At 47.9% G+C, this 22,500-nt stretch overlaps 2 protein-coding genes across 2 annotated transcripts in view; one reads left to right on the top strand and one right to left on the bottom strand.

Annotated features, from left to right (window-relative positions):
• dock2 (dedicator of cytokinesis 2) overlaps positions 1-22,500 on the bottom strand; it is a 152,473-nt gene that overhangs the window by 49,197 nt on the left and 80,776 nt on the right. The window lies entirely within an intron of this gene.
• Positions 6,484-22,500, top strand: part of insyn2b (inhibitory synaptic factor family member 2B) — a gene marked incomplete at both ends in the record, with an annotated part of 16,976 nt that continues 959 nt past the window's right edge. Inside the window, 2 exons of the mRNA XM_083652496.1 lie at positions 6,484-8,027; positions 12,047-12,121. Of these exons, the coding sequence (XP_083508622.1) occupies positions 6,484-8,027; positions 12,047-12,121 (1,619 nt within the window). The remainder of the gene's footprint in view (positions 8,028-12,046; positions 12,122-22,500) is intronic.

Here is a 22,500-nt window from a genome sequence, read left to right as displayed (position 1 = left end):
GGGCTTGTGGAGACTTGGATTACGCCAGGTGAGCAGTATGGAAGCTTTTTGTTGTTGTTTTTTTACGTTTTTGCTCGTGACCCTGTTCACACTCAGCAGACAGCTCTACTTGCCTGACACGGCCGGTCTCAATTTCCCCAAACTTCCACCATGCCGACTGCATTCTACTGCATGTAGTACACTGACTGTCGGCAAGTATACAACCCCACATCAAAAAATCTGAACTACCAATGTCTCCAGTGTCCACGTTGAGATCCGATTGCGATCGGATCCGGCAAGCTCCATAGCTTAGAGCCGCAGAAAAACAACGGTGACTGTATGTGGAATGAGAATGCGTTTGCATTTACACTTGTGTTCAATGTGGTCACAATGTGTCCCTGAACACCTCCGGAGGTGGTTTGGTCGATTGGATCATCTGTCCTCAATGTGTCTTGGGTGCATTTACACCTGTACTTTCATGTGGTCAAGCACTACCACATTGCAATCAGATCACCCAAAACACATTTTAATACCAGGTGTAAATGACACCGAAAAATGGATCAAACTATTGACCAATTAAAGGGAACAAAACATTTAGGTGTTATATACACATAGAGAACTGTGCAAAAGTCTTAGGCACCCCGTTTCTTTTGTCTCGATGTTTGTTCAAATGTTTTTTTCCTACATTTGTGTGACTGCTTTTTATAGTATTTTTTTTTTTATATTGGAAACGTTTCATGTAATTATTCTTGAAAGCATCTTCACTTAACTTTTGCACAGTCCTGTATTTGCAACGCAGTATGGAAGCACGGGGCATCTGCTGACATATTGTATTAATTAACACGCAGAAATGAACAAAATAAAAATAAAATTGTAAAGCGTGGAAAAGATTCCAGCATTGGCACTGATACTGTCAGAACTTGGCGCACGAGGGATTTCTCCAACACTAATTATCCTCGCTGTACCTTTCAAAGTCCAACACAAACATATCTTTATTTTGCAGTAGAGCTAAAACACAGGGCGACGTCTATTTTCCAAGGCGAGACACGAAAAAAATGAGCTTCAACAATTTGGCCATGAGTTTGGTTTTTCTTTATAGTGTTGATTGATGTTTACACTTTCAGGCTTGTAAAAATTGGTCCGTAGGAGGTAGTGCTAATGATATACAAAGCTGACAACAACAACAACAACAACCACAACCACAAACTACAATAAAGAACATTCAAGTCCACTCGTTGTTTTTGCTTTGAACACAGAAAAGTGGACAAGGCCTCTAGGGGCGAGGGAGGAGACACTGAACTACACGACCCAAAACGCAGTGTGTGCGCCCCGCCTCCAGGGGCCAATAAACTGCAGCGTTCTGAGCGTGAGTGGGCGAGAGAGGCAGGGAGAGACAGAGAGAGACAGAGAGAGAGAGAGAGAGAGAGGCGGTTTGATTACAGTGCAGTAAAGTGGCGCTGGCCCTCCCTAACACACACAGGCGCCGTCAATCGCCGGCTGAAAAATGAGGCTCACCTTGAAACGACAGGGGACTCGCTTCGCTGGAGCATTCAGCGCTCTGTTGCCACGGCAAAGGCGCGCACGCACACACACATGCACATGCGCACGCACACACACATGCACACGCACACACACACACACACACACACACACACACACACACACACACACACACACACACACAGTCTTGCTCAGGTTTGCATTTCAGACAGTTCTCGTGCATCCCGAACCCGCCGACTGGTAAATTGAAGGCATAGCATGTAAAAACAGATTTAATAAAAAGCTGTGCCCTGTCAAGAAACCCCTGGAGTGTTTAAAGGGTGTATGTGTCTTTATGTGTGCGTGTGTGTCCTTATGTGTGCGTGTGTGTCTTTATGTGTGTGTGTGTGTGTGTGTGTGTGTGTGTGTGGCAACAGATGCTCAAGCAGACTTGCAGTGTGTATTGATTGCTGGCAGGCAACGTGTGCAGCTCTGCTGGTCACTCTCTTGCACTCTCTCTCTCTCCTTTAATATATATCTCTCTCTCTCTTTACTCTTTCATAAACTGTTTCTATCAGCACCTTTGGAGATTTCAAATTAGATTGGGTAAATTAAAACTTCCTCTGAAACACAGTTTATATAATGCACACGCATGCACACGCATGCACACAAGCGCACACACACACACACACACACACACACACACACACACACACACACACACACACATTCCATCTTGTCCGTGATCCTTCTCCCTCTGTTCTGTACCGCTTTACCCCCTTCCCATCCTCATTCATTTTGCACAGCCAGAGGTGATGTGAGCGAGAGACTAAGATGAAATATGGAGCCACAGGAAGGAGAGAGAGAGAGAGAGAGAGAGAGAGAGAGAGAGAGAGAGAGAGAGAGAGAGAGGGGCAGACTGACAGACAGCTGGCAAATCAAAGACGAGATGGAAAAGAGAGCTGAGAGGAAAGAGGCAACAACAAGTCATGAAAGACAGACACTCTCTGCACATAAACACACCGCCACACAATTCTAATGGGTCAGAAGTGATGATTTAGAGGGAAAACTTTTTTATGATTTTTTTTATGAAATAACACTGCACACACTGAGTCTTTGCTAACTTTAAACTCCCCCTACTAAACTCCGGCCCATCGGCAGGCCCACCAGCATAATCAACTTTATTCACATGAGCCTCAGTCAGTTTTAATATTTTATACAGCCTCAGTCAGTTTTAATATTTTATTATGTTAAATGAAAACTGAAATTCAAACGAATCTAATAATATTAATTATGCTTGCAGTCAAGGGCCATGGGGATCTAAAGGCAAAAATATTAATCTTGCATGTGGATCTTGCTAAGGGGGGGAAAACACCTGATCAAAAAATAGTCAATATGTAGGTGAAACAGAGCATTGGTATGAGGACATGTGAACATGACATTGATCTAGATAGAATACATATTAACTATCACCGGAAACGGGCGTCTGGGTAGATTCCCTGCTTACCAACACGAGGGTCGCAGGTTCGCACCCCGTGTTACCTCCGGCTTGGCCGGGCGTTCATACAGGCACGATTGGCTGGTGTCTGCGGGTGGGAAGACGGATTGGGGGTATGTGTCCTGCTCGCTGCACTAGCGCCTCCTCTGGTCGGTCAGGGTGGGAGGGAACTGGTGGGAATAAGCTCCCCGTGTCAGGTGAAAAGAAGCGGCTGGCAATTGCGCATGTGTCGGAGGAAGCATGGTGCTAGTTCCGGCTCTCCCCAGATCGGCAGAGGGTGGAGCAGCGACTGGGGCAGCAGGGGGGGGGAAATTGGCCAAGTAGAATTGTGGAGAAAATTGGGGGGAAAATCTGGAATAATAATCATAATAACTATCAGTGCAATCATTCAGCAGTCCTAATTAAGGGCGAGATATAGTCGAGCGAGGCACCGTAGCGCATTCCTGGCCAGACCACGCGCAAGCTCCTCGCATTCATCGATGCATTTATGGTCTGTGCTGCAGCCAAGTGATTGTCATGTACATTGTACATTACAGTGATAAGTAAAAAAATTAAAGTTTTTGAAACAATACAATGAAAAGCCATATGGCTTTTCATTACATTTTCATACAGTAATGCATTACTGTATGTGCGGTACTGCAGTTTCACTCTGAAACCACCATATATCAGCACATTAATAGAATCACCAAACTTGTTTTGACTGAATGTAAATAGGTGTTTCAGTCCTCAGCCCTGGTAGCTTACTTTGTGCTTCTTTATCTCTCTCAACACAGCATATTTACTTGAAATGACTGAAAATTAAAATTATAAATCAAATTTTTACCACATGGGTCAAAACAGTCGGTCAAAACACTGGCTGGCTGGACTTACTTCATTTCATTTCTCTCCATGTCTCTCTTGCAAAGCCATGGGAGCGCTGTTACAAAACTATTCAGGCACACTACACTACACTACACTACAGTGCACGCTAGCGTTTGCGGAGGGCTCGTGCCCGACGCGACTACCGCGATGACATCATATTTGGAGGGCGCCCCCTCGCGCCTGGCTCACACTACGACGACCATAACATTAGCTTTGTGTCTGTCCAGTGCTGAGTAAATATTGTTTCAAGCACAGTAAGCCTCCATTACTACAAGGCCATTGCTGGCAGGCAATTCCAAAAGCAGATTGCTGGGAAGCCTTGAGCACAGGGCTGAAGAATGACTTCCCTTTGGAGAAAAGCCTCCAGAGAAAAGCTTTCTTTGTTGTCATTAATCTCATGGGCTTTTACATGAAGAGCTCAACCAGGCCATGTATTTCTCCTAAATATTAGAGTGATCCATCATTGACCCTATACAGTAAGCATCTGTGCTTACACACGCACGCACGCGCACGCACGCACGCACGCACGCACGCACGCACGCACGCACGCACGCACGCACACACACACACACACACACACACACACACACACACACACACACACACACACACACACACACACACACACACACACACCTGATTTGCATTGACTGATGGAAAGATAGCATCTCTGTGAAGACAGGTGAAAAACAGACCTTTGATTGGAAGGAAACAGATTGGGGATTTGATTCTGCCGATTAAAGGCTTGGCCTATCTTCCATGGGCAAACTGTTCTGAACTCTTCTGTGACTGGCGGTGCCGTTATCAATCGCCTTAAGCTATTTGCAATCCTGCCATGACTACAGTATGATTTTTAATTTCTCGGTCAGGCTCCAGTGGAACATTCACCCTCAATTAAAGCTGATTTCCAACAGTCTATCATCAAAACATGAGTCTCCTGCCACTTGTTCAAGTTGCATTGCAATGTAATAATAGACATAACCTCCATTGGCATTCTTATCTATCCTATTTTTCTTTACCATACTATTACTGTTGCACTGGCCCAGTGTCCTCACAGTCTCATCTAATCCAGGGGTTGTTTGAGACTGTGGGCCTCCCCTCAGACAAAGCTTGGAAAAAAGCGCCCCCCACGCCCCCCCCCCCCCCCCGCACTCAATTCCTGGATGCCTATGGGGTCATGATTATGTTAATTGATCCCATAGACACTACTGTATCTCTTTAACCAAATCTCACACACATTTAGGCTATGCCGTGTGATCTCCTTTTGATTAAATAATGTAATAGCCTAACTCATATTTTTTTCACTTCCATTGACTGAGCCTCCCCTGAAACTGCTTGGAGCCCCCCGTGGGGGAACCACCTCCCACTTTGAAAACCCATGATCTAATCTATTCTTCTCGTTCCCTTTTCATCCGCTCCTCACAGCACCTCTTATTCTGTGAACTCTAACCTGTATGTCAGTTCTCAACTGATCTCATTGGTTAAAATGCCTAATTATGTCCCTTAAGCAATCCAGAAAATGTCACCAAGCAAACTATAAAACCAGCTGATATAAACTGTATAAACTATGAAACGTTGATCTCTCAGCTATAGGCATATCCAATTGATTTTTTGCCTTTAAAGTAATTACGGTACACAAAAAGTGAAAAATGTGTGTGTAACATAACTGAGTGCAGCTATCAAGTTGCAGGAAACAAACAGGAGAGAGCAGAGAAAAGTGTGGTAGATGGGCAGGAACAATGCAGCAGAGCTCAGCACTATTCTGAAGCCATTAGACAGACTTCCTACAGTAACTACCTCTGTGAGAGATGTCAGGCCATGATGTATCATCAGTTTACATACTGCTGTGGGAGGCAAACATAACATCGTTTGAAATGTGTCATACTGTGTCATCACATATACAAAGATCTAGATCACGCGTCCTCATTTCATAAGCTTTATGCGCACAGGCCCTGGTGTGAGAGTAGCTACTTTAGAGACACGTGCTATTATGCTTAAGACTTATTCGTTTCCATTCCTTGCAGAGAAACTGCTAGATGAGATTGAGCGTTCCGTCCCAGCGAGCCACTGGTGTAATAAGGGCTTGATAGAGTTCTATTGATTTGGTCGGTGGGTGCGTTCAGTCGCAGTCAAAGCTTTTTTTTTACGGTGCTTTGCTTTGCCTGCCTAATGTCAGCGTCGACTTGCCTACCTGACCATTTATTTCCTGTCTCCCACCTTTCCTTCGCTCTTACCTTCTCTGTCACTCTCTGCCTCTCTCTCTCTGTCTGTCTCTCTCCCTCCAGAGCAAACCAGAAATGGATAGAGAATCTATTGGACTATCATCGTCTGCGGGCCATTGGTCGGGATCTAAGCAGAGCCTTGACACTGATGTCCAATCGGGAGTCGTTAAACTAGTGAAGAAGGACTTTTATGGAAGGACATTGAGACTTTATAGCCACTGAACCAATGAAGCTTCAACCATCGGTTGCTTTCATTGGCTATTGAGTTTCTATCTGAAGCCACCACACACAAACCCACTGACAGTGCCTCACACGTACAGTACATCTGGATAAACAACAGCCTTTTTTTTGATTGGACGTGAGCACGCTGACCTCAGCTGATGTCACCTGCTGCCCCCGTCCCCTTCAGCTCCCCAGGGGGCTGAGCCAATCGGCCGAGGAGTAATGGGCAGGAGGGTGGCTGATCCCACCAATCCAGTGCCTGCACTCGGGGTGCCCCTGGCAGGGGGGCGATGGGGCCCGCTGTGCAGTGTAGGGGTCCAGACGTCTCCCGGACTCCGGACGCTACCCTCCGTCAAACGACACGGCAGCCAAGCGAGCGGCGTGCAACAACGCCAGCTCAGCAACGCCACAGACAAGAGCATGACGCCTGAGACGGGCGGCGGGGGCGGCGGCAGCGAGGTCAAAAGCTTGCCCGTATCCAAGGAGACGTCTCAGAATGAGATCAACAGTCTGACGCAGGACGACATGGGGTCACAGGGGTCAGGCAGCGCGGTGTACTGCCAGATCAAAGCTCCACGGACAAATCCCAAGGACACACAGGGGAGAAGGAGCGCTCGATATACAAACGGCAGCGTGGTGGCCTCGGACGCGGTGGGCGGGGTTTCCAGCGAGGCCGGCGCCGAGGGGAGGGAGGCGTTCCGAGAGAGGAGGAGGGTCCAGTCCCTGCGAGGGGAGAGCCAACACTCGGCGGTGAAGACCGGGAGCGTTTGTACGACCGTGCACGCCAGCCCGCCTCGGCCCTGTCGCGTGACGACCACCTCGCCGCTGCGCCTCTGCGGGACGTGTGGGAAGAGGCAGTCGCAGCTCACGCCCTGCACGGGGGCGTGTCGCAGGCGGGCGGCCAATCAAATAACAGCCAGCCAGACTTTACCCAATCCTGCCCGGAAACAGTATGTGGCCCCGAACCCGTCGAGAAAAGACTCCCCCCTTCTGAACTCCCAATCCTACACCAAGAACACGCCCGCGGCACACGGATCAGTTAAGACCACTCGGATACAAGCGTCGCACACGATACCAAAAACACACAGTTCACATTCAAACCACACATCGCACACTGACAGCAAAACAAAAGATTCAAGGCAACAAACAAGACCCCATTCTGCAGACTTCACTCACTACAAGGACTCAGCCACACAAACAACAGACACACACGTACACAACACAGACAAGACTGCGGGTAGCGCCGCACACACGCAGCGAACACGCACGCCGTCCACAGAAGTGACGGACGCCTCTGCTAAAACTCAACACACGCAGCGGCTGGCTAGCGAACACACACACCATCACAGACAGCTGTCATTCCACACCGCCAAACCTCTACCCTCTGTCCTTCGCATCGACTCAAAATCAAGCGTCACCGCGCCTCTCCAGACAAAAAACTCTCCTAAACTCGCTCGCTCCAAACCGGCCACACCCCTAACGCAAACCAACCACACCCAGCAAACTGCAACCGCCCCGCAGCAAACGTCCTCGGAGGCGGTCAAGCTTGTGGCCTCTACGAAACAGCCGAGCGGCCTGCCTTGCACGACTCACTCCAACGCACAGTGTAACGGGGCTCCGGCCGGTCTGTTGGGGGGACGTGCGCCGGACGGGCTGGAGGGGCGGCTGCAGAGCGTGGAGGAGAGTCTGCTGTCCAACCAGGAGAAGATCAAAGTGCTCCTCAACGTCATTCAAGACCTGGAGAAGAGCAAGGCCCTCAGCGAAGGGTGAGACATGCAACAAGGGGGGGAGGAAGGGAGGGAGGGAATGAAGAGACTGATGGAGAGGTGGGTTGATGGAAGAATGTGAGGAGAGAAAAAAGAATTTAAAGATGGGAATGAGAATGGGATGGAATAGATCATCATACGGAGAAAAAGAGGGATACAGAGACCAAGAGATAATAGAGAGAGAGACTACAGTATATGCATCTCTGAACCCATAGTCTATCGCTCTGATGGGTGCCAATATACCAGCCATATTTCAGGGTGTCCGGTGTAGCCAGCAGACATCCGGGTCAAGACGTCCTCTTCCGTGTGCCGGTCATTGTTTACAGTCTGATTAGCAACTGGAGACGTGAGAAAGGAGTTGGAGTCGAACGTTTCTCCACACAAACACAAACATCGATACTTTTTGTAAGTGGTTTAGGTTCAGACGACATTTCGGCTAATCTCTCTGAACAGATATCTGCATATGAGACGTCGTCTCTCAACTCCAACCGAATGTCGGCTGGCTACACTGGAAACCCCCAAATCTTGTCTGTCACCCCCCACCCCCATCACCGTCAGACCGATAGACAATGGCTTCCGAGATTGAAGATAAAGATGAGGAGACAAAGATGGAGAAAATGGAGAGATAGAGGTGGTCACTGCACGAGCGAGAGAGAATGAAGGGAAGTGTGTGAGCAGAGTATGCTTCAGTTTTTCCTGCTATCCATACTGACAAGCGTTCAACTCCCGGTAACAGATTTTAAATGTCAGGGCCTGCAGAGTAGTGTGCTGTAGTGTGTGTGTGTGTCCCAGACCTGCGGGGATATTCAGTATGACACCTGCCAGCCTATAGTCAATAGCAGTTTCTCTTATCTCCGCTGTCCTCTCATCTAGCATGCTATAGGGTCTGTCATCCCCAAGGTAACAACATCCCTTAGAGACACTAGAGATCACTAGGCTCTTTCTCTTTCATCCTGACTCCTCCTCTGGTCCTCTCCTCCTCGTACATCCCAATTGGCTTCGCTCATGCATTTCCCTCCCCTCCCCTCCCCTCCATCTCCTCCTTCTCACTCTGCTTCCAGCTATTCCCCCCCACTCCTCCCTTACTCTCCTCTTTCCTCTATTCTTAATTAATGCCTTCTTCTCTCTCTCTGCACCTCCAGGTATGAATCATGTCTCTCACTACAAACCGACAGTGAACCTCTCCCCCTCCTCTCTCATCCCTCGCTCTTTTTCCTCCTCTGCCCTCTCGCCATCTTTCCATCTCCGCCTGTCTCTCCTCTGACAACCTGTCAATCACTCTGCACCCCCCCCCCCCTTCTATCTCGCTCTCCGCTCTCTCTCACCCGCTCCCATCATCACCAGAGTTTCACCTCTACTGTCTCTGGTTCTTCTCCCTCGGTTTATACCTTTTTTCTCCTCACACCTCACCTTTCCTCTCCCAACATCTCGCCCCACATTTTCTCGCTTCCCTCTCTTCTGAACAAGAGAAAACACATCTCTCTCTCTCTCTCTCTCTCTCTCTCCATCTCCAGCTCCCCCTTCTAGATGCCTTTACTCCATCACTCTCATTCCTCCTTCTCTGTGTTCAGGGTTGACAGATCTCTGTAATACCAGACTAATCCCTATCAGATTACCATTGAGGATATGCAGTTAATGCTTCAGCACCGCGGCAAGGCTCCTAAATCTCCTACACAGGATCACATCTTCTGTGTGTGTGTGTGTGTGTGTGTGTGTGTGTGTGTGAGGAGGCCTATGCCTTATGCTTAGACATGTTTGTGAGTTAAGAGAAAAAAATGAGTACGACTACGAGACAGAGAGAAAAGGGTCACACTTTACAATAAGGGTACATTCATTAACGGTTAATGCTTAATAATGCTTCATAAATAACCCTTAGTTAATGCTCATTAACTCTAAACTATTAAATAATGTATAAATTAGTTAACATGAACACCATTAGTAAATGGTTACTAGACACATTAGTTAAGTGTCACTTGAGGGTTAGTTAATTATTATTAAGCTTTAACTGACCCCTAATTAATGCACCCTTATTTTGGCGAGAAAAGAAAGTGAGAGAGAAATAATACACGATATAAATATATAAAGATATAAAAGAGAAATAATACACTATATAATTATATATACAGTTCTAAAGGAGAAATAAATATGAGTGAGAGAAGCAGCGAGTGAGATGGATTGCATGTATTTGATGATGTGCCAGAAATGAAAGTAGTCTAAGTGGGCCGCTGTGAGGAAAGTGTGTGCTGGGCTAAAAGGTTGCCGCTGTGCTTGGCTCCATGTTTTTCTCTCTCTCCTGAAGAGAACGTCTTGTCTTCTCTTGTTGTTGTTGTTGTTGTCTTTGATAAGGACTGGGGGGGGGGGGGGGGGGGGGGGGGTGACAGTCGTACGGTCTCTCGCTGTGTAATTAACCCATTGATACCTGATGCAGCATTTGCGTGTATATCCCTCATTTGTGTGCGTATCCCTTTAAGACCGCGAACCGCGTTCACACGGTCTTAAAGGGATACACACACAAATGCTGCATCAGGTATCAATGGGTTAAAATGTCTACTTTATCAATTTAATTCACTACCTCATCAGTATGCAGTTGAGAAGAGGAATATCTTGGCAAAATAATGAGCTGGCATCATAATGGCAGCTAGCATGAGCGTGTCAGAATGTTTTTGTGTTTATTATCTTGCTTTATTCTAGAAACAATCAGCATTTTCTGCAAATAATGCGTAGCAAATGTGTTAACCTACTTGGAATGCCAGACAGGACTATTCAAATAGCGCCAAGTAAGTTTACAGAAAAGCAGACTGAATGGATTGTCTTAACTTTCTGGCACATATTATACAGTCAAATATACTAAACGGCTGCAGTGCCCTCTTAAAGGAAAGATCCACCTTCTGCTCTTATACTGTTATATATCGTCAATCTGTGGAGTTAAGTGCATTTTGTTAAGTGCCTTTTTTTAAGTGCAATTTTGTGTTGAGTTAGTTTGTGATGAAATGTTGTAATTTTGGCATACCCACTTTCCCCTCAACCTGCCTTGTCTATTTCTATTTCACTTTAGAGATGTCCTACCTTCACCAGAATGCCTTTGGACAAACCCCCAGACAGTGTGCCTGACACTGTTGCATTCAGCATGTGTAGATCATTAACCCATTGATACCTGATGCAGCATTTGCGTGTATATGCCTCATTTGTGTGCGTATCCCTTTAAGACCGCGAATGGTGTTAAAGGGATACACACACAAATGCTGCATCAGGTATGAATGGGTTAACTTAAAGCAATAGCGATAGTCACATAGCCTGATATGAGTGAGAGAGTGATGAATGTTCAAGTCAAGAGGCTTTAGTTTAACACATGTTTTGTGGCTACAGTACATTGTGTTGTGGTCAGCTGGGGCCAGTGTGCCGGCAGACATATTGTTCTCTCTGCTTCTTTACACTATGATGGATTTCTCCCTGCATGATTGTTGAATGTTGCTGCAAACAGAAAAGAGAGTCCAGAGACACACTCACTCTTTCACTCACTCACTCTTTCTCACTCTTTTTCACTCTGAGGGACTGACACCAAAACCTCAGGTTTACTGTTGTTTTCAACAGCTGGAATGTGTTTCTGCAAATCAAATTCCATTTTAGCTGCTCTGCAAAGATACATTACGTTGTTTCATTTTGGCCAGTTATTCACAGGAATAAGACAAATATCCCACCAAACAAACAAAACAGGCCCAGAAATGCTACATCACCAATAAAGCAATAACTGATTATTAACAGTATTGATGTGTTTAAGGGTGGATTTTGCCTTTATGGACTAACGTGACAAATACAATGTATTATTTGCACATATTTGGCTGAGATATGCTCCCAAAGCCAGATCTGTAGCCCCCATCTAGACAAGTGTTTTCAGTCAGTCATCCTCTAACAGTGTGTGTGTGTGTGTGTGTGTGTGTGTGTGTGTGTGTGCGTGCGTGCGTGCGTGTGTGCGCGTGTGCATGTGCGCGCGTGTGTGCGTGCGTGTGTTGTTTCTGCAGTCGGCGCTCGTACAGAACTGGCCAGGACATTAACAACTGCTCCACCTGCCAAAAGACAGCGTGCATCATCTACAGGTAACCTGATGAAGATAATGAGCTGAGTGCATTATGTTACATAATGTACCAGTGAAGACTCACCGCGGCCTGAAGTGTACAAAACGTCTCCTATACAGTAGCTAAACCGTATGCCTTCAGCAGACTGGAACACGTTCTCTCTCTCAGTGTTCTTTGCTTTCCTACCTCTTATCATTTATTTACCACCACAAGCTGGTTTCTTCTTCTGCACAGCTTTTAACTCATTTCCCGCCCATATCCATCCCCTTCTTCCTGGCATCCCGACTGTCTGTCTGTCTGTTTCTCTCTCTCTCACTCCGATAACTCTATGACTCATATCTCATGATAGCCAACACAAAAACCCACGGATTAGAAGTCATCCAACTCATCTATACCCAAATGAATGCATATTTCTCTCCATAGCGGAAAACAGAACGCTCAGAATGCTTCCTCCAAGAAAGTTATTTATACATAAAAGAATGTGTTGTGTGCCCACAAACAAATTAATTCCGCCCCTAAACGAGCTGTATTTCCTGCTCCAGATGCCCCCTTGTGTGCACGTGACCTAAATCCGTAATCGCATTCATAGATCCTCCACGTGCACAACAGCGCCCTCCTCGCATCTCGATAGCGCGCGCGCGTTAAACCCTCGAATCAGCTGCGGCCCGCCCCCCCCCCCTCGCCCGTTCTCCTCCTCCTTTTCCCATTATGTAAATGTCTCCGTCTTTTTCACACGGCGCCGGCCCCCCATCTCTCTTTCTATTATTTCTCTAACTTTCAATCACACTCCTGTTCCTCCGTGCATCCCTCACTTGTGCCGCGTGTCAACTGCCGGGCGGCGCAGCAGTAATCATTTCTATCGCTTCTCTCCTGGGACTGTTTACAATGCGGGTTTCCACACAGCATGTGTCTTCAAAGCGAGCTCGAGCAGAGAAGAGACATGTTGCAAAACGGATATAGTCCGGCTTCCAAATCTGCTTTTAGTCCGCTGCTTTTCAAAGTGTGGACGTGCCAGACCGAAGCCACAGTCTGCTCGTTTAACAATCGTATAAAAATCTCCCTTGCTAGGCCACAAGGGAGAGAGAGGCATTTTACAGGGCCTTCATCTCTCCAACTGTGTCCTAATACTCTCCCAAACATCTTCTCTCCTCCATCGTTTCATCTCTCGCCCCCCCCCCCCCCCCCCCAATCTTAATTAACAGCACGGGATCCTTAGCTCACAGTAAGACGGTAATGAACACCGTGGGGAAAGGAGAGGCACCCACACAGATCCAGTATGTACACACCCATTCGCGCGCACACGCGCATACACACACGCGCTCACACACACACACACACACACACACATACACACACGCACGGCATAGAAAACACTTATTGACACACACTCCTCAAATCGTTGGAAATATGAGCTAGCATAGAAAGCTGTGCACTAACTTTGAGGAGTGCTGAAAGCCTCACACAGCCATTCCCATATGGTTCACTTCAGCAGGACAACACAATGTCGCCAGAGGACAATGGAGATGTCATGTGAATGTATGTATTGTGCGCTTGCATACATTCAGACACACGGCAATTAAACGTGGATTTGGATTCTATCCATTCCATCACATGTCCACGGCTCCTCTGCCGTTGCCCCAAGCTCTCATATATTTGTTCTTCCTTCTTTTACTGACATCCACACAGTGTCTGTCTGCAGCATGCTTCAAAGTCAAATGTGAGACTTTTTAACACATTCACTGCCAGACGTTTTTTTTTTACTGTAGTTAGCTTCTGCCAGAGGGGTTTTTTGAGGATTCTGGCTCATCTTTCAAGACCCGAGGATTCTTTTCTGCTAAGATTTTGTGAACACACAATATCTCAAAAGAACTAATAGAATGTGTGCTTTCTCTATCTAAAAGAGTTAGTTTGTAGAGTTAGTAGTTATGTAAGCATTAGCAGTTGAATACAGCATGGTTTCAGCGTCAGAAAAAATATTCAGAGATAAACGGCTTTTTGTGAAATTCGATAGAACAGTCACTTTAACCATTCATTTTTGGCTCTCTCTCTCTCTCTCTCCCTCCCCCTCTCGCTCTCTCTCTCTCTCTCTCCCTCCCTCTCGCTCTCCCTCCCTCTCTCTCTCTCTCTCTCTCTCTCCCTCCCTCTCGCTCTCCCTCCCTCTCTCTCTCTCTCCCTCCCTCTCGGGAGGGAGACGCACTAGGTTTAATCCTAGTGAGAGGGGGAGAGGGAGAGAGAGAGAGAGAGAGAGAGAGGGAGGGAGGGAGGGAGAGAGAGAGAGCGAGAGAGAGAGAGAGAGAGAGAGAGAGAGGGAGAGAGCGAGAGGGAGAGTTGCTTCCAACTCCTCCCTCCGTGTGTGTCCTCTTGGCCGCAGCGGCCGTGTCACAAGCTCGTTGCTGCTACTGTAACCTCGCGTCACCAGTCTCATTGCTTTGCTGCTGCTGTGCCTGTCTGCGCGGCCGCTGTTTGAGGAAGTCTGGATGGACTCGCTCGCTTCTTGGAGTTTTGGTTGAGAGAAGCTTTTGCGATTCTGGTCATATTTATGCTGCGTGTTTCAAAGTGTGTTCCATCCGTGATCTATTATGCAAATTTGCAATCCCGCACTGCCAGCAATCAGCGCGAAAACGAAAGCGTTTTCGCCAATCCATTTTCATGAGAATGGCTTCGTCACACTGCTTTTTGCTTGCCTTCCTCCTTCCTTGTCGCCACTTAGTGGGTCGGTGGAATGGGTTGTACACGTTGTACACGTCCAATACTTATATAAGAGATGTAAAAGGGTTAGATGCACATCCCACCGTCAAAAAAAAAAAAATGATTTTTTTTGACGTATTAATACGTCAATGGCAGTGAACCGCTGGATTTTTTTTGACGTATTAATACGTCAGTGGCAGTGAACGTGTTAAGAGCTTTTTTTTAAAGATGCCTGGAGTTGAATCTTGAAAGATACATCTAAAGAGGAACCAAAAAGCTGGCAAAAACACACTTGGCCATAGCTACTGAACGTTCTGAAACTATAAATTGATTAAGGGACCAAGCCTAACTGTAGAGTGCAACAGCCATAGAACCACAATCTACAGAGCCTGTTGCAGGGCTAACAAAAAAACGGTTTCCATTTTTGCTACTAACCTTTAAATGAAGACTGAAACGTCTGAGTAAAATAAGACCTCTAATTACTGTGTTTAAGACATTTTGATTTGGTTTTAAATAAGCTTTATACAGTTTCCAATTTTTTTCAGACCTTGTAAGGACCTGCAGCTACCCTGCTCTCCAGAGTGTGAACTCCTCTCATCATTAGCATCTCTCTCTCTCCCTTCATCTCTGCACAGTTTCTGGGATCTTCTTTCCTGTTCCACATTTTCTCTCTCTATTGTTCTGCACACGCACACGCACGCACACACACACACACACACACACACACACACACACACACAATTATGCATATTTACACACAAACAAATTAATCCCAAGACAAAGGAAAATATGTTTATGCATAGATTACATGCACACACACACACGAGCAAACAAACATGTTATGTGAAGCGTGATAGTGATTTCGAGTAATTTGCAAAAAGGTGCCGCATAGTCTATCTTCTTTTATGGATGTCAGCACATCTTTCCTACGATACATTATACACACAGATGAACACACACAACTAATACGCACACAGTCACGCATGTCCACTTACACACACACACACACACACACACACACACACACACACACACACACACACACACACACACACACACACACACACACACACACACACACACACACACACACACACACACACACACACACACACACACAGAAATCAGACCATCAAACACTCCAAGACAGCTCCATCTGTTTAATGGTCTTATCGCGGCCTCAGTGGGAGGGAGGAGAGGGATGAGAGGGGGGAGAGAGAGAGGGAGAGAGAGAGAGAGAGAGACAGAGAGAGAGAGACAGAGGGAGAGAGAGAGAGAGAGAGAGAGAGAGAGAGAGAAAGATAGAGGTGCGAGTGAAGGATAAATAATGCGTGGGGGGGCGATATCCTTTCTAATGATTTGCGATGAGAAAGGGTTTTTTGAAGTGGGCCGGGCCGGGCCGGACCACCTGGGGATGTTTCTCCGTTGTCGGTCCTAATTAATCTGCATGTTGAGGCAAAGAGGAGAGAAACGTTTGACAGCTCCTGTGCTTTCTGTCCAAACGCAAGAACACCCCCGTACACAAACACACGGAGGCCGAGAGACATACAGTACAGAGCGTTCACTCTCTCTCTGCTCTTGCACACCTACAGTAAACAAACACGAAAGACATGGATACACATCGTTATGCAACCGCACACACACACACACACATACATGCATGCTAGCACAGATCCAGGCATGCATTCTTATACACATTTACTTACTAACATAATAGGGAAGCCGGCGGCGGTGACCCGCACAAACCCAATCCTCAGTGACATCATCGGTGATGTCATAGAAGATTGTGAGGGTATAAATTGGACGACTGTTGCTCACACTGAACCTGCGACAATAACATGGACCTGATGGAGCCACTTCCAGACCAGCTCAAGGAACACGCTGCTGCAAGAAAAGGAAGCAGCTCTGGAAAAGTCTGGAGAGCGTTTGTTCTGGTGTGCAAAGTGCGCACCGCCCATGAGTTGGCATAAGTTTGGTCACACCCAAAATAAAGGTGCGGCCATGGCGCATCGACTCCAGAGTCTTCACCCTAGAAACGAGTGTGCAAAGCGTGCAACATTTCTTAGTCGACCCACTATAGACCTTAAAGGCCGGCTTTACCGTGGGGAATATGAATATATATTAAATCTCACGCCCCTAAGGTTTTCGAATCCGTTGAAATTTTTGAAATTGGTTGTTTCCCGCCAGAGATATCACCAGAAATCCACTCTGTGTGGAGGGAAGGGGGGGGGTGGTGGAGGGGAGGGGCGAGTGCGGGGACCCGAAATACTACATTTCCCACAATGCACTGGGCTCGCGTGGCCTTCGTTTACATGCCCACCCCTCAGGCATTTGGCTGATATCAAACTCCAGTAGGTGGCGGTAATGCACATATATGTTTGCCAACCGCCATAAAACTCAAAGAAGAAGAAGAAGGCTTCGACAATAAAACAAGAGAAGAAGAAAAAATTGAAAATAAATCGAAAATAAAATTGCACCAAATTGCACCAAATTTAAACCGATGTATATATGTCGGGAGATGTCTTCATAAAAAAAATTCATGCATTTTAAGGCATTTTCGTAGGAGTTACGCGCATCTGATGTTGTAACTATTTTCTGTAAAAATGTGTAAAAATGGGTACATTGCTCAGCGTTGATTTCCTTACTTCAACTCACCTACTACTAGATGTAAAATTTGACGAGCTTTCCAATGCCGCCAGTCCCGTGTCTTTTGGTGCTTCCGTTCCAGAGATATGGTCTCTTGGCAAGGAGCTATGGAAAGCTAACCTAGCTACAGTATGCCAAGCGGTTGAACAAGATGGCTGCCTTTTGCTTTTCGTCGAGAGCTCTGAAGGGGCGTGGAGGACCTCTAGAGGCGGGACCATGGCTCACAAGACTTGTAGTTCATAGGCGCTCAAGTTCCGCAAGCGGGGAGGGAAGCCGGGTGACGCGTAACGCGTCATGCGGCCTCCCTAAAATATGTGAGAGATGCCTGATAGGTCAGGCAGTGAAGCTCCAATTTCAAAAATTTCAACGGATTCGAAAACCTTAGGGGCGTGAGATTTAATATATATTCATATTCCCCACGGTAAAGCCGTCCTTTAACTTGTATCCTAACCTAAACTCAATTTGAATTCTAATCTTAAACCCTAAAAACCCAAAGGCAAAAGTTAAACTTAAAATAGCCCCTTGTAGAAAAGAGGGCTGGTCAATATGACCTCACTTTGCAACACTGTCCAGACTGAAGGTCTAAAACTCTAAAACTGGTTCTCACAAGGATAGAAAGTACAAACACACATACACACACACACACACACACACACACACACACACACACACACACACACACACACACACACACACACACACACACACACACACACACACACACACACACACACACACACATTCTTGTGCAAAGACAGCCTGCAGAATGAATAAAGAGTAGCGAGTTTTCCCACTGGGCCGTAATCCCACAAACAATAGCTAGAGAAACGATAGGTGAAGGGAGGTGTAGAGAGTGGGGGCGGTAGGGAGAGGGGGATGTAGGGAGGTGTAGAGAGAGTGGGGGTGTAGGGAGGTGTAGAGAGAGGGATGTAGGGAGGTGTAGAGAGAGAGTGGTGAGGTGTAGAGAGAGGGGATGTAGGGAGGTGTAGAGAGAGGGATGTAGGGAGGTGTAGAGAGAGGGATGTAGGGAGGTGTAGAGAGAGTGGGGGTGTAGGGAGGTGTAGAGAGAGGGGATGTAGGGAGGTGTAGAGAGTGGGGGCGGTAGGGAGGTGTAGAGAGAGGGATGTAGGGAGGTGTAGAGAGTGGGGGCGGTAGGGAGGTGTAGAGAGAGGGATGTAGGGAGGTGTAGAGAGAGTGGGGGTGTAGGGAGAGGGGGATGTAGGGAGGTGTAGAGAGAGGGGATGTAGGGAGGTGTAGAGAGAGGGATGTAGGGAGGTGTAGAGAGAGAGTGGTGAGGTGTAGAGAGAGGGGATGTAGGGAGGTGTAGAGAGAGGGGGATGTAGGGAGGTGTAGAGAAAGGGGGATGTAGGGAGGTGTAGAGAGAGGGGATGTAGGGAGGTATGGAGGAAGGGGGATGTAGGGAGGTATAGAGAGAGTGTGGAGGTGTAGAGAGAGGGGGATGTAGGGAGGTGTAGAGAGAGTGTGGAGGTGTAGAGAGAGGGGGATGTAGGGAGGTGTAGAGAGAGGGGATGTAGGGAGGTGTAGAGAGGGGATGTAGGGAGGTGTAGAGAGAGGGGGATGTAGGGAGGTATAGAGAGAGGAGGATCTAGGGAGGTGTAGAGAGAGGGATGTAGGGAGGTGTAGAGAGGGGGGGATGTAGGGAGGTGTAGAGAGAGGGGATGTAGGGAGGTGTAGAGAGGGGATGTAGGGAGGTGTAGAGAGAGGGGGATGTAGGGAGGTGTAGAGAGAGGGGGATGTAGGGAGGTGTAGAGAGAGGGATGTAGGGAGGTGTAGAGAGTGGGGATGTAGGGAGGTGTAGAGAGAGGGGATGTAGGGAGGTGTAGAGAGAGGGATGTAGGGAGGTGTAGAGAGAGGGGGATGTAGGGAGGTGTAGAGAGAGTGTGGAGGTGTAGAGAGAGGGGGATGTAGGGAGGTGTAGAGAGAGTGTGGAGGTGTAGAGAGAGGGGGATGTAGGGAGGTGTAGAGAGAGTGTGGAGGTGTAGAGAGAGGGGGATGTAGGGAGGTGTAGAGAGAGGGGATGTAGGGAGGTGTAGAGAGAGGGGATGTAGGGAGGTGTAGAGAGAGTGTGGAGGTGTAGAGAGAGGGGGATGTAGGGAGGTGTATAGAGATGGGGATGTAGGGAGGTGTAGAGAGAGGGGGATGTAGGGAGGTGTAGAGAGAGTGGATGTAGGGAGGTGTAGAGAGAGGGGGATGTAGGGAGGTGTAGAGAGAGGGGATGTAGGGAGGTGTAGAGAGAGAGTGGTGAGGTGTAGAGAGAGGGGGATGTAGGGAGGTGTAGAGAGAGGGGATGTAGGGAGGTGTAGAGAGAGTGGATGTAGGGAGGTGTAGAGAGAGGGGGATGTAGGGAGGTGTAGAGAGAGGGGGATGTAGGGAGGTGTAGAGAGAGAGTGGTGAGGTGTAGAGAGGGGGATGTAGGGAGGTGTAGAGAAAGGGGGATGTAGGGAGGTGTAGAGAGAGGGGATGTAGGGAGGTGTAGAGAGAGGAGATGTAGGGAGGTATGGAGGAAGGGGGATGTAGGGAGGTGTAGAGAGAGGGGGGAGGTGTAGAGAAAGGGGGATGTAGGGAGGTGTAGAGAGAGTGGGGAGGTGTAGAGAGAGGGGATGTAGGGAGGTGTAGAGAAAGGGGGGTGTAGGGAGGTGTAGAGAGAGAGTGGTGAGGTGTAGAGAGGGGATGTAGGGAGGTGTATAGAGAGTGGGGAGGTGTATAGCATGGGGGGGTTAGGGATAGCAATAGCGGATTGAGAGAGGGGGGATAGAAAGATAGAAAGAAGAAGAGTGGGAGAGAGACAGGATGGAGAGGGAACAAGGAAGGGTGGAAACTGGGAGTATTAAATCCTCCATCCTAAAACAGAACAGACTGTAAATTGAGTGAATGTAGGACAGGTACACCACTTTATCATTATAATAGAAATTTGCTCATTTCTGGGAGACTCTGGAGATTACTTTTTTTCGGGGGTGTGACTCAATCTCGTGCCAACTGGTGTGTTTTTTCCAAAGCTTGGTTTATGTCTTCATGTCTTGCAGCAGCAGCAGCGTGTTGCTTGAGGTGGTCTAGCTGGAAGTAGCTCCAGAGTGCACTTCTCTCCCAATGGCTGCTTCCAAAGCTTGCCTCACTGACAGTGTTTCCCCACACAATGACAGTGAATACATGACCCTATTTATAGTAGGTTATTTCTTATTTTATCATTTTAATTCTACTTAATTCTCCACTTTATTTTAGTGTTTACTCTCAAACTAATTTCATCTGACTACTCACCTTATTGCTTTTCCAGTCAGCCTCCCCTCCCCCTTCCCCACTCTCTCTCTCTCTCTCTCACACACACACACACACACACACACACACACACACACACACACACACACACACACACACACACACACACACACACACACACACACACACACACACAGGTCTTAGCTGACATTTTTGCACGGTTGATGTCACTACTGTTGACATCATGTGCTCTTGTAAGTCGCTCTGAATAAAAAAGCTAAATGACGTAATGTAATGTAACCGTGGTTCTGAGCATGCTCAGTTGAGCCGCGGAACGCTCTCACATTATATTAGTAGAGGACTGTGTGTGTTTACGTGTCCTGTATGTGTATGTGATGTGTATGTGTATGTGATCTGTATGTGTATGTGATCTGTATGTGTATGTGATCTGTATGTGTATGTGATCTGTATGTGTGTGAGCAGTAGTGGTGCTTCTCCTTTATCATTTATTCATGGCAGCCGTCTCTCCCCTCCTCTGTGCCTACAAGAGCCTTCCCTATCCACTCGTTCCCTCCCTCCTTCCCTATCCACTTGCTCCCTCCCTCCTTCCCTATCCACTCGCTCGCTCCCTCCCTCCTTCCCTATCCACTCGCTCCCTCCCTCCTTCCCTATCCACTCGCTCCCTCCCTCCTTCCCTATCCACTCGCTCCCTACATACTTCCCTATCCACTCGCTCCCTCCCTCCTTCCCTATCCACTCGCTCCCTCCCTCCTTCCCTATCCACTCGCTCCCTCCCTCCTTCCCTATCCACTCGCTCCCTCCCTCCTTCCCTATCCACTCGCTCCCTACATACTTCTCTATCCACTCGCTCCCTCCCTCCTTCCCTATCCACTCGCTCCCTCCCTTCTTCCCTACCCACTCGCTCCCTACATACTTCCCTATCCACTCGCTCCCTCCCTCCTTCCCTATCCACTCGCTCCCTCCCTCCTTCCCTACCCACTCGCTCCCTACATACTTCCCTATCCACTCGCTCCCTCCCTCCTTCCCTATCCACTCGCTCCCTCCCTCCTTCCCTATCCACTCGCTCCCTCCCTCCTTCCCTATCCACTCGCTCCCTCCCTCCTTCCCTATCCACTCGCTCCCTATGCCCTTCCCTATCCATTCGCTCCCTACGTCCTTCCCTATCCACTCCGCTCCCTACGTCCTTCCCTATCCACTCCGCTCCCTGTGCCTGTCCTCTTTTCGGCCATCTAACCCCTCCTGCTTCAGCGCTGCCCATGGTCCCAGGTGGTGCTCCTCTTCTCCTCCCTCTGTCTTCTTTGTCTTTCCCTCTCTTCTTCTGCAGTGACCTCTGCTCAGTTTTCTTACAGCTTTACTTTCTTCTTTCACATGGCCATGCCTGTATCTCTCACAAGAGACGTGTTTTCCTGCCTCTCTCTCTCCCTCCACAGCTCCGTGTGCGTTCCCTTCTCCTCCCTCACTCACTCGGCCGTGGGCTTGTTGTGGAAGATGCACATGTTGGATGTCAGCGGAGAGCCTGTGTGTGTGTGTGTGTGTTTGTGTGTGTGCATGTGTGTGTGTGTGTGTTCAGGTGCTGGCAGAGGAGTGGGGTGTGCCGGGGGTGTCCCTCCTCATCTTGCCTCATCATGTGCCTCATTAGCTCTCCAGATGCTGGGCCCTATGCGACTCCACCCCCTATATTCCACAACACACACACACACACACACACACACACACACACACACACACACACACACACACACACACACACACACACACACACACACACACACACACACACACACACACACACACACACACACACACACACA

This window comes from Poromitra crassiceps, assembly GCF_964638095.1.
Source record: "Poromitra crassiceps genome assembly, chromosome: 15".
Classification (NCBI taxonomy): Eukaryota; Metazoa; Chordata; class Actinopteri; order Beryciformes; family Melamphaidae; genus Poromitra; species Poromitra crassiceps.
This window is presented reverse-complemented; position numbering and strand designations above follow the sequence as displayed.